Source organism: Amblyomma americanum, chromosome 6, assembly GCF_052857255.1.
Source record: "Amblyomma americanum isolate KBUSLIRL-KWMA chromosome 6, ASM5285725v1, whole genome shotgun sequence".
Classification (NCBI taxonomy): domain Eukaryota; kingdom Metazoa; phylum Arthropoda; class Arachnida; order Ixodida; family Ixodidae; genus Amblyomma; species Amblyomma americanum.
This window is the reverse complement of record NC_135502.1, coordinates 13,999,255-14,018,182: the sequence shown is the minus strand read 5'-3', so window position 1 is coordinate 14,018,182 and position 18,928 is coordinate 13,999,255. Positions and strand designations below refer to the sequence as shown.

General features: G+C 46.2%; 1 protein-coding gene across 2 annotated transcripts in view; it reads right to left on the bottom strand.

Moving 5' to 3' along the window:
- Nucleotides 1-353: 353 nt before the first annotated feature.
- Nucleotides 354-18,928, bottom strand: part of LOC144136337 (cell surface glycoprotein MUC18-like) — a 435,727-nt gene continuing 417,152 nt past the window's right edge. The window contains exons 9-14 of one of the 2 annotated variants that reach the window (XM_077668585.1): nt 18,755-18,883; nt 16,634-16,664; nt 16,081-16,163; nt 15,847-15,968; nt 6,698-6,832; nt 354-2,102 (exon numbers count right to left, since the gene is read on the bottom strand). In XM_077668585.1, coding sequence (XP_077524711.1) covers nt 2,073-2,102; nt 6,698-6,832; nt 15,847-15,968; nt 16,081-16,163; nt 16,634-16,664; nt 18,755-18,883 — 530 coding nt within the window. In that variant the 3' untranslated portion in view covers nt 354-2,072. The remainder of the gene's footprint in view (nt 2,103-6,697; nt 6,833-15,846; nt 15,969-16,080; nt 16,164-16,633; nt 16,665-18,754; nt 18,884-18,928) is intronic. The other variant, XM_077668586.1, reaches the window with a different exon arrangement.

Genomic DNA, 18,928 nt, shown 5'->3' with positions numbered 1-18,928 from the left:
TGTCTGTCCAGAAATACCAATTCCTAAAGTTCCCTTCAGGAAATGACCACCTCACGCAGTTGCAAGTTCAACAGCCGGCTTACCTGTACATGGCTTTCCCGCACTGTTCTTGCCAACTAAATACAAACAGAAGTTCACAGTAAGGCTTGTGCTAGTATACAACCCACAAAAATGCATCGCAAATAGTCTGCTTCAACGTCACAAATGTTCCCAGGAGAGTTAGTGCAGCATGGGAGTGCATTGAAACTGACGATGTCAGATTTGATCTTTTTTTTAGGTGTGACGTTCTCCCCGTAGTGTTCTCATTCTCCATGCAGAGACTGCCGCGAAGCTGCAGCATGTAGCGTTGCACATTTAGTGTGGCACAGAGCGAGGTTTATTACAAAACAAAGAAGGAAGAAGGAATGAATTCATAGGAATTTGACATTTGTCCACATGTCCGTCCATTCTAAGTCTCGATGGCATTTCGCTAGCACCACCAAGACGAAATAAAGCCCAAGTCACCTGATGTGATGTCGCGGACAGCATGATGTTAGAGGAACGTCATTTCAGACTTTGTCCAAACGCTCAAGCGTTAGGGGCAATCCTTGAGAAAGCGGCGACGTCATTCGTGGCAGCAGTTCGATTGTGCTTCTTACCATTGACGCTCTCCTTACACAGAGCAACTTCGACGGCTCGCCACCTTGTCGTTGGAGAAGCGGCAAACGCACACATTCGCACACAAACACACGCATGTTGTGCAGCGTTGCGCAGATGTAAACAACGGCGGCACATCAATGTCCTATGTACAGATGCTGTGAATGACATGTCGGAAGGGTGTCTTGCACTTCTATGCTCTGCACTACGACAAGCTATGGAAGGTATAGCGAACTTCGATAGACCGATTTGGTAGACCTCGCTGGTTCTCGTATTGCGAGACTAGACGCCATCGAGATCTCCAGTAAAGGATACCAAAGGCACCAGTGGCGCATCTTTTGCTGCTGGGCCCGCTATTCAGTTTGGTTTGTATCGAAGCTAGGGAGAATGTGCGGCACCTGCAATGCAGCCTCAAGCAAGAAACAAAACTTGTGTTGGGATGAAAAAGAGAACTATTATTCTCGAATCATACCAATTTTCAGCGCTAGAATTTCATGCTTTCATCATGAGATTTAGGAAGCGTGCCGGCGTATAAAGATAGTCAGGAACAATTTCTACCGGCTCGTTTAGAAGTGCGCTGAAGAGTCTCGTTTGACTTCTTCCCCAACAGTTCTCGCTTCTGTTACAGTATGTCGCATATGGCACACAGAGATAGCGGACATAATTTGGAGTGTGTTGTGCTTTTTTGACTGCACGCACTTCCACGCACGTTTACTACTCTATCACTGCTGGCTGATATCACACGCTTCAAAAAAGCTCACCATACTTGTAGCTATGGTGCCATGAAGGGCTCTGAAGTTTTAAAATTTTTGTTCAGCGTTCAAATACAGCAGACTAAAACCTTCCCAACATGTTTTTCACGCGGGCGTTCCTTATAGCTCCTAAGCGTTCTTTACTACCATATGCGCTGTCCGGTCTGGCTCTCACATACACTATCTGCCTTTTTCTCCCATAGAAACGAAGCACGGAAACCTTACGTTGCGAGGTGCTGCTAACGTTTTCATACCTCATCATTCTGGGAGGACTTCGCTGCAGTTACTGAAGACACCCTTCCGACTTCCGCTCGCACTTTTTTTCCTTCGTGTTTCAGTGAGATTTAGAGACTCGAACGAAAAAATCTATATACAGGGGAACTTCGCGCATCCTAGCCACGTTGGTTGCCTCCCGTGCTGCCAGATCTCCAACGCACTTGTAGTCACTAGGGCGCACGTCTTCCCGCAAACACATGGCAGTCATAAATAGCTGTCTCTCCCTTCCACACGACGGCAGATGCGAGAAAGCAGTTGCGGCGGCAGCACCGGGCTTGCCGGCAGCGCCGGCGCTCTTGTCCAGATAAGCCGCGCGGCGCCGGAAGTGCCTTCCTGAATGCGGGGGGCGGAGGCGTCAGCCGCACCCGATGGTTCGTTCACACGGGGAGGGCCGTTTTCAGTCCGGAATCAGTTACCGTTGGCTAGTGGCTTGAAACTCTGCAGGGAAAGAGCACGGATCAGTGTTTCGATCCTTACTGAAGAATGACCACATACTACAAAATAGTTCTGGGCTCGAGGCACTGGCATATCACTCTCAGTCCTGCAAAAAGGCATCATCGAATAAAAAAATAGATGGGCTACATTGTGACAAATCGGTATCTATACAATCACAAATTCTCTCTGCGACAGCTTACCTACGACTATTAAAGCATTACAATCAAAGTTCGGTGCAGTGACAAAAGGGGTCGTGGTGGAGGCAATGTGAAAAAAGGAAAGAAAAGCAAAATGTGGTACCACCAACCATAGCAGCCTCGCTAAAGGTTAGAACATGAATAATGATCGACGTATATAACGCGAATGCATGCTACAGTAGTAACAATAGCATGACTGAGGATGGAGGACAGGGAATATACACCCATGCATACATTCTATGCACGCGTGCATTGCAATGCTAGCTCTTAGTGGCCCGCGAGGCCGGTTTATGCCGACCGCGTTGATCGGTCCGTGCCTCGTGTATCTATCACGTAACCACCAGGTGCGCCCACGCGCTCACTCCGATGACGATGAATATGTATAACAGAAAGCGGGAAACAAAGGCGAAGATGGGATCGCCCTTTGAGCCGCCTCAATTGATGGCTCACTCTAAATTCCATCTTATAGCAGCGCGATACACAGAACGATGTAGAAGAAACAAGAGACGACAAGAGCGCTCTTGTTTCTTCCGCTTCGTCTTTTGTATCGCGCTGCTATAAGATGAATCCTTTCCAACTTTCCCAGTTTTCTGATCTCGTTAACCCTAAACTCAAAACCGATGAACAACTCCGAGACCGTTGCTTTCAAAGTTCTCACACTTGCATGCGTCGACGGCGGTAGCAACTTAAGGTATGTAGCCGTTAAGTAGATCGGAAGCATCATCAATCAAACGAACCAATAATATGATCCTGTCAAACCGTCAAGAAAATGCAGCAGCATCGGAAACGTCCTAAGGTACGTTTCCGAGAGAGCGAAAACGCTAGGCTCAGCTAGCTTCCAAGCGAATTACCATGGCTCTATTCGGAAGCCTCGGCATCAGTTTGACGATCGCCGTGTTCCTTTCGAGGCACACTGCGGTTTTAAAAGCGCCTCGTACCACTCCCCAATCACCGCTGTTCAGTGCAGCTGAGCCAGACTCAAGAGAGTAGTGAACCACGATAATGGCACCATGGTGTCTCATCGTCAATTCGACTACAACCCGTTGGACTTTGCGCGTTCGTTCTGGGACAGACTCTAAATGATGCTGCGGATTTCAGTGGTTGATACACTGAACACCTTCACCACATCTGACACTACCGAGAGGCGGGATTAAGGGTTCAGCTAGAGCTGCTATTCGCAGCGTCTGTAAAGGTCGCCTTGTAATATCAATGCGTCAGCATTAGATGAGTCAGTTCAAGTAACTGCCGTCTGTCAGTAGCCAGTAGCAGGTGGCCCACCGGGCTACGAACAAACTGAATGTATTACCCCTGCGAACTTAGTATGCTACCTCGGATATAACGAACCTTAGTATGCCAACTGGCATAAAAAAGAACATTAGTGTGTGTTAACCTGGGATATAATGAAATGTGTTAGCTCGGATATAACGAATTTTCGTGTCTGGAACTTTGGTGTAACAAACTTGCTGTGTTGACGTCAGATATAACAAACCTGGTGTACAACCTAGGACGTAACGAAGGTTTGGCTGCTAACGCATTCAAACGATCCACCGAGGATCACGTAAGAGATTTTTTTCCCTACATGTCAGTCTTCAGGAAAACCGGCTAATTTGTCGTAGTGGATATATTCAGATATTTATGAAGGTCTTCGATACAGTACATATGACACATGGTAGTGCAATGTTTCATGCATATTGCGTCATTATTCTACCTAATGGCTACGCTTCACGTGGTTTGCGTTCTCCTTCCAACGTTCAAGGCTGCTCGTTAGCAACAGCTGAAACAAAAGACAGCACCAAGCACCATGATGTGATCTAATTTTGGATCAAAGACGGGACAAACCTTCCAAGTATTCAGCACGGTATAAGCACCGTCTATGTGGACTGTGCGCCCTCTTTCTGAGACTGTCATTCGAGTAACAGCTTTTTTCCGGCATTCACATATTCTCTGAAATACGACTAGAGGGCAGCGGATTATTAGAGGTAACCAGAGAGCAAACCTGCTGCAGAGAGGAAGAGTTTATTGCGGCCAACAAGCGCCTCACAGTTCTAAGGCAGGAGTGTTAAGGGTCCCGATGAGCGTCGACCTAGGCGTTGGCGTGTCGAGAAAAGCGGGTGCCACCTAGTCACGTGACCTAGTGACGTCATGGCAACCTGTTCACCATTCCGATTGTTATCAAACTGCGCACCATGGTAGGCGGCAGTTAGATTTAGTCGTGAGTAGTTGGTCTTCAAGAGCAACCTGGGTCTCACAATTAAGCCCCACGGGTGGCTGTGCTTGAAACAGCCACCTACCAGCGCAGTGGTACAGCGGCGAAGCGATGCGCCACTGCGCCAGGAATGGTATGAGGACTCCCCGCGATTTGCTAATGTAAAGTAGAGAATGACCAGTTCCACATATATGTAGGCATGTAGGCAAAACCTTGGCGATAGAGGAGTACTTGCGCGGATGGGATATCTAATGCTATCGCATAGTACTCTTAAGAAGCTAAGCATTATGTGATGGGGTAAGAAATAACAATGTCCGTGTCTGCGAAGTAATACGCAAAGAGGACCAGAGGCCGCTGTAGGAGCCCATTAACGCTATCGCGTCGTACTCTTAAGACGGAGGTTAAGTGTGCCATCAGTTTTTTTTTTTATAAGACTACGGAACTGAGTGTAATTGTTACGCTCCAAAAAATGGTCTGGCACAGAAAATTTTGGTAAGTCGATGGCTTGTTTGATTCCTGATATTCTGACTTTTGGCACGAAGGAAAATCGAGTGCCCTGTTGTCGCGAAATATTAGAAGGTATTAGTGGCTGATGTGTTCTGCTCTTAAGGGCGGCTGGCACCTGTGAATAATCCGGATCTAACACTGTAACCCGATACTAATAAAGAAAAAAACTTTAGGGGAGATCGATTGGAGTGATGCGGAGGAAATGCAATAACATTCTTCTTTCACTCGCCAATCTATTCCGCTTATGATTTTATTCCAACTTTAAGTACATCGTCTTTAACTCCCCAATCTACTCTAATTCTGGTTCTATTGATTTTCCGACTGCGAGACTGCAAAATTCGTTGGAGGCACTAGGATATTGCCAGGTGGCGCTGAGGCAAAAAGACGTTGACGCTGGTGGCGCGCGGATTGAAGGACGTTGAAGCTCGCCGTCTCTCCCACCGAAGGGCGTGCTGCCGAGCCCTCTCTTGCTGGCTCCCTGTCTCGTCACCAACACCGTGACAATGGACGTTTTTAGCATACCGGAGACGTACTAGCGGTGACGTATACCGGTTTATGGACCCCTCTTGCGCATGCGCAGTGACAATGTTGGGGTCAGGGGGAGCCACTGCGCGTGCGCAGGAGGGGTCCGGTAAACCGGTATACGCCTCCGCTAGTACGTCTCCGGTATGCTAAAAACGTCTAATATCTCTTAACCGCGGGAAGGCGAAAGCCGTTTGCGACGCATTGCACTGATTTGAATTTGCCGCGCTTGAATTCATTTTACGACAGAGGAGAAGAGCAGTTGGCGCGAGCATGGCGCCACGTGACCTAGGTGGCGATGTAACGGACGGACGGTCACCTCGCATGAATCACGTGACCTATGTGGCGATGTAACGGACGGACGGTCACCGCGAGTATGAGCCATTAAAGGCTATCGCCTTAAAATCTATCACATTGTTAGATCGCTGCAAATCCTCATGCCACTACTGGCACAGCGGCGCAGCGATTAGGCAATGGGCCACTGCACTCGCTGGTGGCTGTTTCAAACATAGCCACCGGTAAAACTTGTGTGATACAGGTTGCTCTTCCCGAGCAATGCGAGAAAGAATAACTCCCGCAAGCCTCATTTTTGCACACATAGTTCTTCGAGAGGCTAAATATTTTGGACGTAGGCCTGCTGTTGTCTCAGTCATTTTCTTCTTAATCGTTATCATTTTTGCTGAGTCGATCTTCTTCTGGCACCCCTCTCCTCTCTCCTACAAGTGTAGAAGCGAGGAGTAGAGGGTTGACCGGAGGCAGGTGGAGACTTCACGTAGAGCCGACACCACCGACGCTGACGTCGCTGACGACGGTGGCGACGGCGCCGGTCATTTGGCGCCTTTATTGCCCTCCTAATGCTGTCGCTTTAAATGTGGCGCGGAAACAAAATATTTTTCTTGCGCCCATGAAATTCAAGAAAGAGACTGCCATAAAAATCATGGCGATAATATTTCTTTTCATCAGCATAGAGTTCTTTTTCGGAAAAGAAGGGCGCTTATGGGAAGCACGACACCAAAGAAAGAAGTTTCCAAGACGAGTGCTGACTCGTTCACGTAAAAGTGTGATACTTTTTGATGTTTTAATGATTTCGGCTCTGTGCGACAAAGAAATTCTATTGAACCGCGTTTAAACTGGCGTTGCAGGAACGATGCACCGCTATTGCTCACCGTTAGCTGTCCTGCTCCTTGCTCGCACAAAGCCTTATCAAAATCTTTGCTGCTTTCTGAGTAGGCTGAGTACTCTTGCAGCGGCGTAAGCAGGATGGTGTCCTTCTCCCGGACAGCTCGGGGAGAACTCCAGTCCTGCACAAAAGGAATCCGTGATTACACAGCATGATGCCAGATCCCAGGAGTGAGCCGCGTGGCTATGAAAAACCGCGTCTTTAGTAAGCGCCACACAAGTTTTTAGAATTTAAAAAACGCGGTTTATCGCGGTGCTGTGCCTCGACAAATTTCGGCTATTTCGACTAGTTACGGGCACTGGAAGGGTTCCTTTGTCTGCATTCTCTTCGAATGCGATTGTATTTTGGCACGATGTAGGAAAAATTTCTTGGGCCATAGCGCCGAGGGTAATCGCGCTTTCTAAATTCTAAAAAAACTGATGTGGCGGTCACGTAACCACCGGTTATAAATCTGTAATTGCAACCAGTCGCCTAACTGTAACAGTTAAAATGTTCATTATGGGAAATTAGTTAAACAGCTTATTAGTTACGATGGTTCACAGGTTTTCTGGTGTCCGCCAACCATGGCAATGCCATGCCGCAAAAGCCATATTATTACCTCAGAAATTCATTTTTGAAAATTACTTATATTCCCTGAACCACCGGGTATATGAAAAAAAGGATTCTTATCATAACCTCAGCATTTATTGAAAGCCCTTTAAGTACAATAATGGTTTAAGAAGCCTTATTTATTTTATCTTGTTTATGTGGAGTAGGAATCCCTTAGCAGAAAGTGTGTCCTTCCGAGATAAACTCGGCACTTAACCGTTTTATCGATGTGGAATACAACAGGCTTCGTGCGGCTCCATCTATCCCACCTTGCCATAGCCCCGCAACTTCCCGTCCTGAGTAATGACTCGCCTCAAAGCAGACTGCGCTACCTACGATTCAAATTATGATTGTTCTGTTTTGCTTTGTCTCTTTTCAGAAAGCCGGCATTCCAACCATTTAGGCTGGCCAAACATTGTTCGAAAAATATCTCGCACCGCTCTCAGTGCACACAGATACGTCGTGTTTACATTTAGGACAGCTAAAATGAGCAGAAAAAAAAGTGCCGGCCATAAAAGAAACACGCTTTCCTGACTACCCGCACAACCCGAAATAGGTCACATTTTGCGTTGACAGCCTCTGAGAAATACCGGATCATGAGAAATAGGCAGCTTCTAAACGAAAGACAGTGAACATTGTATATAGTCCCGACTGAAGTTGCACAGAAACCTGACGGTTTCTGTGCAACTTCAGTTCTGTGCAACTTATGTAATGAAAGAACTTTTTTATGGTATACAGAATCGGATTTCGCCTTTCTGTCATCACAATTATTTCCTAAAATTATCTATATTACCTAATTAACAAGGAATACATGTTAGAATTGCTTGTTTTGCTGTTTCAAATACCGAACGGTTGTGGTCCAATTTCTCTAGTTACATATTTCCAAGACAAGTTAGGTACAACAGTTAAGGAATAGTCTTAAAGTTTTTGTCAAGTAGTTGCAATTACGACATTGTGCTCTGTTTGTGAAATAGTGTAGTATTTTGTAATGCCTTTATTTTGCACAAAAGCAGGGTATTTTTATTGCCCTGCTGCTTCCGGATTTTCGAGTGCTAGTAGTACTGTATAGATAAATAAACGTGCATACGTAGGCCCTTGTCTGCCACTCACCATAAAAACTTATGTGCAAGCAGACATGGGGATTCCGAACGAACTAGAGTTTGAAATGCGCATTATTGGTGCTGTGTAGCAAGCGTCGTTGCAGCGCTTACAAGAAAAAACAGGAATGAACATGTCCAACATTCTCGGCGAAAAATTTTGAAAAATAGGAAATTGTAAGGTATTGTTATGGAAATATCGAAGGTAATGGTCCATTCTTCGGATATGTAGTAAAATCTTTCCTTTAAAGTGTATCCATCGATCGCATAGAGCACTTAAGACTTCTATAGAAAACCAATGGGGAACCCTTTTGACGATAGCAAAAACGTTAATTGAAAAAAAAACAAAACACAAGACTGCCGTTGGGTGATCAACAGATATATTTATTGTTATAGTAAAATCTAAAATTATATGAAAAACGGTGTTCATAAATAGTTTCCCGCTCAAAAATGTTCTGTCCAGAAATGCTGGGTATGTTTCTGTCAGTGTACTTGTACCATCATCAGCCTGACTACGCCCACTGCAGGACAAAGACATTTCCCACATATCTCCAACTAACCCTGTCTTGTGCCCGATGCGGCCACCCTATCCCCGCGAATTTCTTAATCGCATCTGCCCACCTAACTTTTTGCCACCCTCTGCTACGCTTCCCTTCCCTTGGAATCCAGTCTATTGCCCTTATGGACCATCGGTTATCTTGTCTCCGTATTACATGCCTTGCCAAAGCCCATATCTCATTCTTCATTTCGACTCAGATGTTTTTAAAGGGACACTTGAGGAGAAATTGAAGTTGGCTTGTATCATTAGAATACCAGCTTCAGATCACAAAAACGCCACTCTTACTGAAAACAAAGCTCTTTTAGGGTAGGAAATAGAAAGAACCAAAATACAGGTATCGCCGCCACAGGCCAATCTCGCAAGTACAAGCGTGATGACGTCATAGGGCAAGAGACGCCACATTGGAGGAACTTTCCTTACTCGATGGTTACCACGAAACTCTGAGACTGACAAAGGATCACGAGCGCTCGTGAACCTGTTTTTATGTCCCTTACTCTGTCTCTCGTCTGGTAATTTGCGCTTCCTAGTTTACAACATGCATCACCACTAGCCCGGCAGCTTGCTCTCCTGAACTGACAAAGGAAGGTTGCGCGGTTCAATATTGAAGTTTTGTTTTGAAACCGACAGTGAACTTTTATCACAGAAGGAAGACAGACAAAAGACCACCTGATTGTTGGAAGCAAAGAAAACCGATGCTTGGTGGCGCCACAGCCGGCCAGGAGAGTTTCGGTTTCTTATGGCGCTTCGCGTCTATGAGCTTTGCGTGCCCCGTGGTTTTGTTTTTGACGCTCCTCGATTTACAAGCGCCGAACAGCAGAGGAACTGCAAGTGCCTCTTCAGGTGCGTTTATAATCCGGCGTAACGCGCGCGCGCGCGCGCTACACGGCGACGTCACGTCGGCCAAAGCGAGACCCTCTACACTCCAACTGCGCTTGAGCGCCGAAGCGTTCGGCGGCTTGGGCCACTCTGACCGCATTGGCGGAGACTTGGAGCACGTCTGTATTTCGCGCCAAGTGCGCCATCCGCCGCCGGCCCGGTTCGGCTCCACGGCGAGGCGCGAGTTGTGACGTCATGTGCCTCCTCGGAGCACCGCCACAGCGAAATTGCAAATTCGCGGACAGTAAAGCTTTCGCTTGAAAAGGGATTTGGAGCCTGCAGATACCGTGACTCCGCTCTCCTCCAACTCGTTTGTTTGCGGCTCCGTTCAATAGCTTCGGCAGTTGGGCGGAGCTGTTCTCTTCGAGCTCTCGGATAATTCAGTCTATTCACAGCACACATCTGAAGGTACATGCAAGTACAGTACATCTTTACAGTACAGTACATCTTTATTTCCAGAAGACAACTGGATGGTCTCTTGGGCTAAAAGCTAACAAAAGCTTGACGAGGCCCAAGAGACCATTACAAGGCAGCAGCGTAAATAATAGAAACATAATAGATGAATAGTACATAGGTAGACAGTAATAGGGAAATAATAAAACAGTTACTGTGACAGGTAATAATGATGTCAATCACATAAAGCTACCAGTAATGAACTGAAACCAAAATAAAACAACTGAAAAGCACATACGCGGAAACAACAAACAAAAATTAATGGATCACAACTGCACAAAACAGGAATGTAATTGTTTTTTGTTCAAGCCCACTGTGTGTCTATATTTGTTTAGTATTGTAGGGAGGTTATGGGTAAGTGACTGATATTTATAAAATGTACGAAAATGAGGAACTGCCCACGCATCAACATTTCTTGTTTGCACGCTAATATTTCGTCGCTCTAAGGATGCCAAGGACTTTAGAAGTGGGCGAGAGAACCCGATCCAGTGGACCCCGTAACTCCGGAAACGCACGGAACCCGTTGAATCGTCATGCGTCGGTTTTACTTTCAAGCCGCCAACTTTAAACGCGAGCACCCTTGAGCACCAATCCGTTTTTTGTGGCAAAAAGAAATAAATAACCTGGCCCTTGCAACCGTGAGAAACCACCTCGACGCCGCCTGCTGCACCATGCAACAGCGCCTTTCAAGGAATCACAATCCACTGGGCCCAAAGCCTCGGCTAGCCTCCGATGGGCGCGACGTGCCGACCTTTTCCTCGCCCCTCGCGACTCCCCGCACTGGGGTTAAGTTATTTAATGAGCAACGGCTGCTCACTGAAAAAAGGGGAAACGACCCGCCGGCGCCTAACCTAACCGTGCTCCCTCAAAAGCATCGCACGCTCGGTGGGGCTCAGGTCGCTGAAATGCAGGCCGGAGTTTTTGCGAGAACTTCGTTGGCGGGTTCGGGAACGGAATCCATCGTAACGCTGGCAAGACGCCGGTGCAAACGTAAACGAAGCGACTGTAGTGACCCCCGATAGATGTCTTCAACGTGCGGCGGCGGTAGCTTTCATTTCGGCTGCTGCTAGACCGCACCGCCAGCCGCCAGAAATCACGGAGTCTGCGTTTACGTCACGTTTCACGTCACTCCGTCCTGTGACGTCATACGAGTGGCCGAGTTTGAATCGGAGGGCGGGAAAAACTATTTCTACTTCGAATCCAAATTTCTTAGAAATAAATGCATCTTTCGCTCCTAGATAAGCGGCAACAAAGCCATGAAATGCCGAACTATAAAATTTTGCTAACAAAAAAAATTGATAGAGTTCTCCGCAGTGTCCCTTTAACTAGTGCGTGCTTGTACAGTATCATCATCATCATCATCATCATAAGCCTGACTACATCCACTGCAGGGCAAAGGCCTCTCCGATGTCTCTCCAATTAACCCTGTCCTTTGCCAGCTGAGCCCACACTATTCCTGCAAACTTCCTAATCTCATCCGCCCACCTAATCTTCTGCCGCCCCTTGCTACGCTTGCCTTCTCTTGGAATCCACTCCGTTACCCTTAAAGGGACACTGAGGAGAAATTGAAGTTGGCTCGTATCTATAGAATAGCAGCTCCTGATCACAAAAACGCCACTCTTCCTGAAAACAGAGCTCTTGTAATGTAGAAAATAGCAAGAACCAAAATACAGGTATCGCCGCCACAGGACAATCTCGCAAGTACAAGCGTGATGACTTCCTAGGACAAGAGGCGCCACCTTGGAGGAATTTTCTTTACTTCATGGACGTCACGAATCTCTGAGGCTTGCAAAGGAAGGTTGCACACCGCACCGCTAGCCGGCAGAAATCACGGAGTCTACGTTTACGTCACGATTCACGTCACTCCGTTCTGTGACGTCCTAAGAGTTGCCGTGACGTCATAAGAGTTCCCTGAGTTTGAATCAGCTAGAGGGGCGGGAAAAACTTTCTCAACTTCGAATCCAAATTTCTTTGAAATAAATGCATCTTTCGCGCCCGGACAAGCGGCAACAAAACCATGAAATGCCGAACTATCAGATTTTGCTAACAAAAAAAAAAATTGATAAAGTTCTCCTCAGTGTCCCTTTAAGGACCAGCGGTTATCTTGCCTTCACAGTACATGCCCTCTCCGAGCCCATTTCTTCCTCGATTTCGACTAGAATTTCATTAACACGCGTTTTTTCCCTCACCCACTCTACCCTCTTCCGGTCGCTTAACGTTACACCTATCATTTTCCTTTCCACGGCTCGCAGTGTTGTCCTTAACTTAAGCCGAACCCTTTTGTTAGCCTCCACGTTTCTGTCCTGTAGCTTAGTACCGGAAAGATACAGCTGTTGCACACTTTTCTCTTGAGGGATATTGGTAACCTGCTATTCATGATCTTAGAGAACCTGTCATATGCGCCCCGCCCCATTTTTATCCTTCTAGTTATTTCCATCCCATGATCCGGATAAGCTGTCACTACCTACCCTAAGTAGACGAATTCCTTTACCACTTCCAGCACCTCATTGCCAATTGTGAACTGTTGTTCCCTTGCTAGACTGTTGAACATTACTTTGGGTTTCTGCATGTTAATTTTTAAACCCACCGTTCTGTTCTGTCTAACTCATTGATCATTCTTTGCAGTTCATTTCCTCAGTGACTTGGCAAGGAAATTGTCATGGGCCAATCGCAGATTACTCAGACATTTTCCGTTAGCTTTTATCCCCAGCTGTTCCCAATCCCGGCCTCTGAATACGTCCTGTAAACAGACGGTGAATAGCATTGGCGAGATTGTGTCTCCCTGCCCGGCACCTTTTTTTATTGTAATTTTATTGCTGACTTTATGAAGGACTTTGGTAGCTGTGCAGTTGCTATATATATATATATATATATATATATATATATATATTCCACTATTTGGACATAAGTCTCTTCTACACCCTGATTCCTCAATGTCTGTATGACTGCTGAGGATTCCACTGAGTCAAATGCTTTCTCGCAATCAATGAAGGCTATATATAGGGGTTGGTTATATTCTGCGCATTTTCCTGTCATCTGATTGACAGTGTGAATATGATCCATTGTGGAATATCTTTCACGAAAGCCTGCCTGATCATCTGGTTGATTAAAGTCTAAGATTGGCCTGGCTCTATTAGCGATTTCCTTAATAAATACCTTGTAGGCAACGGACTGCAAGCTGATCGGTCTACAATTTTTTAAATCTTTCGCATCTCATTTCTTATGAATTAAGATTACATTTAAGTTCTTCAAAGCTTCGGGTAAGGTGGAGGTCATAAGGCTTTGCATATATAGGGTGGCTAGTTTTTCTAGCAGAATCTCCCCTCCATTTTTCAACAGGTCTGCTGTTACCTAAGTCCTAAGTCTCACCAGCTGCCTTTCCACATTGCATTACTCCTAAGGCTTTCTTTATTTTCTCTTTCGTTACTGGCGAGATGACGCATTGCTGTGAGCTACTGCCTCCATCATTAACGTCCTGATTGCATTGGCCACTGTATACATTTGTGTAGAACGTTTAGGCTACCTTAACTATCTTATCCATATTGCTAATGACACTGCCCTCCTTGTCTCTTAATGCATATATCTTGTTTTTACCTATGCCTAGTTGCCTCTTCACCGCTTTTAGGCTACCTCCGTTGTTTAGAGCATGCTTCTCTCCATATTAAACTTCCTTATGTCGGCTACCTTGCGCTTATTTATTAACTTCGATTGCTTGGCTAGTTCTAATCTGTCTGTAGGGCTAAACGCCTTCATCCTTTGAAGTTTCTTAATCGGATCTTTCGTCTCCTGAGATAGCTTGCCAGTATCCTGTCCAGCCGTCCTACCGCCTACTTCTACTACGCACTCCGCAATGATAGCAGTCAGATTATCGTTCTTTGTATCAACATTAAAATCGTCTTCCTCAGTTAGAGCTTAATATCTGTTCTGCAGAGATATCCTGAATTCCTCTATTTTTCCTTTTACCGCTAGCTCGTTAATGGACTTCCTCTTTACTAGCTTTTTCCGTTCCCTATTCAAGTTTAAGCTAATTCGAGACCTTACCATTCTGTGGTCGCTACAACGCACCTTTCCTAGGACTTCCACATCCTGCCCGATACCAGGGTGAGCGCATAGTATGAAGTCAATTTCATTTTTAGCCTCACCATTAGGTCCACTTCCTGTTTTCTCGTTTGCGGAAGAAGGTATTCATGACGCGTAAATTATTTCTATCTGCGAACTCTACTAATAGCTCTCTCCTGCTATTCCTAGAGCCTATCCCATAGCCGCCTACCGCCTGGTCGCCAGCCTGCTTCTTGCCCACTTCCGCATTGAAGTCGCCCATCAGTACAGTGTACTGTGTTTTTACTTCGTTTATGGCCGATTTCACGTCTTCATAGAAGCTTTCAACAGTCTGTTCATCATGACTAGATGTAGGCGCGTAGGCCTACACCACCTTCAGCTTGTACCTCTTATTAAGCCTAATTGCGATAGCTGCCACCCTTTCGTTAATACTATAGAGCTCCTCTACGTTGCCAGCTATATCCTGATTAATGAGGAATCTCACACCTAGTTCTTGCCTATCTGCTAATTCCCGATAGCACGGTATGTGCCCGTCCTTTAGTATAGTATACGCCTCACCTGCCGTCCTAACTTCACTAAACCCTATGATATCCCATTTAACGCCCGCTAGTTCCTCTAACAGCACTGCCAGGCTCGCCTCACTAGATAAGGTTCTAGCGTTAAACGTTGCCAGGTTCAGATTGCAATGGCGGCCTGTCCGAAGTCAGAGACTCTTAGCAACCTCCGCTGCGTCACAGGTCTGGCCGCCGCCGTGGTCAGTTGCTTCGCTGCCGCTGGGGACTGAGGGCCGAGGGTTAAATGGTTTGTTCATGGAAGGCTGTGGCCAAGTACTACACCAGGGTGGCCAAATCCTGTTTTGGTGAAGGAGTGCGTTGTCGGTTCTGGTCACCGAGATCAGGCCGCACCCCAGACCTGCTTATGCAATTCCATCGACACGCGGAGTGTTTTTTTTTTCCAAACTCGGTGGAGAATCGCGCGGCACCAGGATTCGAACTCCGGTCCTCTTTCACGCGAGGCGGACGCTGTGCTTCAACGCTATCGCTGCCATTCCCTTATTTATAGGGGGCACATTTCGCTTATCAACGACTTAATTCATATGCTAGTAAATTCCGCTCATGTGCTCGCGCGAAAACCCAAAAAGCATTATTTCTTTCTCCACGGAATGCGTGAGAAAAGTTGAAACTCCGAAGCTTGCTCCGTATATTTTGGCCGCACCTGCACGTGTATACGCGCCTGTATTTGCATAAGAGAAAAAAAATTGCTCGTGTTCAATTCAACGAGCGCGATTGGTTCTACTGCTTGCATTCTGCGTCTTTTTGGCAAACGCGCCAGTGTTGAAGAATGGTTTCTTTCCTGCACTACGGCGGGTTCGGAGTAGCAGGCTGTTTTGCAGGCTTCTCAGTTTCGCATGCTTGGCCATATTCTCGCCGACATTTTATGCCGCTCCCCATAAGCCTGCCGGAAGCTGCAGTGCACTGCTCACAATGACTTTGCGTCACTCACCTGGTTCTTGTGGAAAGCGACTCGGCTGATGGGGCCGAAATGCTGGGTCTCCCAGGATTTAGCCGTGCCTCCAAAGCTGCTTTCTAGCACCGGCCCTGCGATTGTGTCCCCCATGCGCACATCTGCAATCATTTCAAAGTCACCGGGCGTCGAGCCATGTTCAACTCTTTAAGCAGACCTGCTAAAATTGTTTCCATGAACTGCGCACTTAATTTCTTTAGCAAAACAACGCACCTGGGATAATATCTGGGCATTTTTCTTCATCGTGAAAAATGTCGTTCGTGTCGTCAGTGTCTTTCTGAAGGGGCATATGAGATCTGGGAGGACAAGAGAGAAAAGATTAAGCAAGGCTACTTTGCACTTGAGATAGTTTCTAGAACTAGTTGAATCAGAAATCGGTTGATAAGTCCAGAATAAATATTAAGCCAAAAAACTGTACATTCTACTCTCTTTACAAGTCTATTACCTGTGTTATAGTGATGTTTGACCTGTTTTCTGTCGAAGTACCTAAATGCTATTTTGCAATTTATAACGATCCGCTAACTACGCTGTTAGTATTCCTTGTGTTGTAATGTTCTATCGAGGGTCCCTGAACAGTCATCTGACTATGGGACCCTCGTCTGTATACTTTTAGATTTCTGCAAAAAAATTTGCAACAAAGAAACATGAATTGTCAGAAAAAAGGCAGAGAAGCCGTGTTCTGAGATTAATAGACATAATATTGTGTCAACTGCACTTCGTAAAGAAATATATAGTGTATTGATTGCATAACTCTCCAGAAACTTACTTGTCATCCTTTTTGAGCCTTTTTTGTCCAGCTGAAAGAAAAGAACCATAGTCAAGCATTACTGCACATTATGTGAGTCACGACAACAGGGAAACGACTTCACCAGCTTCATTTCAGCAGTGGTGAAACTTTTTGTGTGGAAAAGAAACAGGCCCAGAGTGTTTAAAACGTCATTTTCGAGGAATGTAGTAGGTGGCAGACATAATGAAGGTGATAATTTGGTGTTTATAACACCATGTTTTGATTAGCACAGATTTTTTCTAACAAAAGGTTAGCTCTCTTAGTGTAGAAGAAAGACCTTGTGAGGTGCGCTATGTGTATCTACTGCAATGTCCTATTGTTAAATGTTTAAATATAAAATATCAACTTGTGCGATGCAGTGTGACGTAAAATATCATTTGTTGCCTTTACCTGTCTGGTTTCCGTTCTTTCTCGCGCTCTGAATTATTTTCTAAAAGATACTTATACTTCAAAATACTATTCTTGCCTCGGATGCTTGCTTACTAAAAAGCAAGTCTATACACTGCTAAAGATCTCGCCCACCATTTGACTCTAGGAAATTTTGTGCCGTCCGAAGTCAATTCGCAATTTTTCAGCGGTTATGCTGCTCCTGGTGGTTCGCGTTGCGACGACCGCGCGTATTACACAAACTTTAAAACGTGGGAACTGCTTCTGATGGGAATCGAGCCTTCAGCTTCATACAAAATGTGTCGACATTATAGTGTTCTGCATATTAGCGGCGAAAATATGGCGATGCTGGATGTCGCTCTCTGTTGGCTTGCTATCGCAGAAATTATGAAGGATCGCTGTGAGCTTCCTATTTAATGAGACCTCAAAACAAGAGCTTAGCCCGACAGAACCCCCCCCCCCCCCCCCCGGAAAGAAAAGAAAGCGAAAATATAGCAATGCAGGACTGAAAGACCACTTAACCGCTGATCAAACGACGCGCGCCCATGGGCTTCAAAGGCCAGTCAGTGCGTGCGTGTGTGCCTGCTAGCAAATCGTCAAAGGTAGAAGCAGAACCGCGGCGGGCGCGAAACAACGGCACCGCACTGAAAGCGAAGCTGCTGCACGCGATCGGTAATCAACCAGTGGCAGCGATTGGAGAAGTTTCATTTCTAGACACGAGGTACGGCTTACTGGCGTGACCGGTCACATGATTGTGCGTCGCCTGCCAAAGCAGCCCATGCGGCTTGCCGCATCTCTGCACTGCTTCCGCGTGCACTCAGACAGCAGACAGCATGTTCTGCTCGCACGCGAGTAGAGTTAGCTTCTTCCCTGTAACCCTTCCGACTCCATCGAGAAGCGCTGACGAGGCGGCTAACTAACCACCGCTTGCCGTGAACGCATCAATTGCGATTATTAATGTCGCTTCCCTCAAGGAACTCGTCGTCAGCAGGGATCTCAACGAGCAGAACGTGAGACCTTGAAAACGGCCGGTAGTTGATCTACTTACAGGTGCATTATAGAATTTTTAAAAAGAAATCACGGCGACTTTAGTTGGACTGTGAATGTTTTGGGTTGCAGTATGAGAAGTTCATTTACTGCGAACTTCGCATAAGACAAACACAATTCGCCAACCATCAATTACGGTATAAGAAGGCTCGACTGGATTGCATCCCACCTCCAGCGCCGATATCATACAAGCTCCAAATAATTTTCCACTTACTAAAAGGCAACAAGTACGCCTCTTTGCGGAGAGACGGCTGAAGAGGTGGCGCGAAGGTTCTCACCGTCCTAATTAGAAGATAGATGCGTTTTCTTGGTGCTGAGATTGTTGAAACTTCTTTGCTGTAACCATGATGTGTGTTTTGAACGAAAACATCTTCGAAGGAAGTTCGTCTGGTTGGGTTCTTGAGATGATGTGTGCGACTGCAGCCAAAACTGAGCTCTTGCATGTGGAAGAGGTACACTCTCATTCGGAGAAACTAATTTAAAAAAAACGCATTCTTTCTCCGTTCTTTATCAACCTCCACTCACTGTGAACAAAAAATAAAGAAAACACTCTAGGGCATTTAAACTGTGCTCAAAAAATCCCGCTGAGTGTGAGAGGAGTGGAGTCATTTGTCACAGAAGGGCAACAATCGCGCGTTGTAGAGAAAGGCACCCGCCCCTGCACACCTTTGTCGTTGTCGGGGCGACTTCTGAACTTCATGACGATCACTATGGCGATGGCGATGATTGCGAGGCCTCCGACAACGGCGATCAGTGCCGCAAGTAGGGGGCTGAAGTTGAGATGCCACGTGCCCTCTGCGGAGAAAGCGCAACGACACGATGCAGCATAGGCGAAACCAG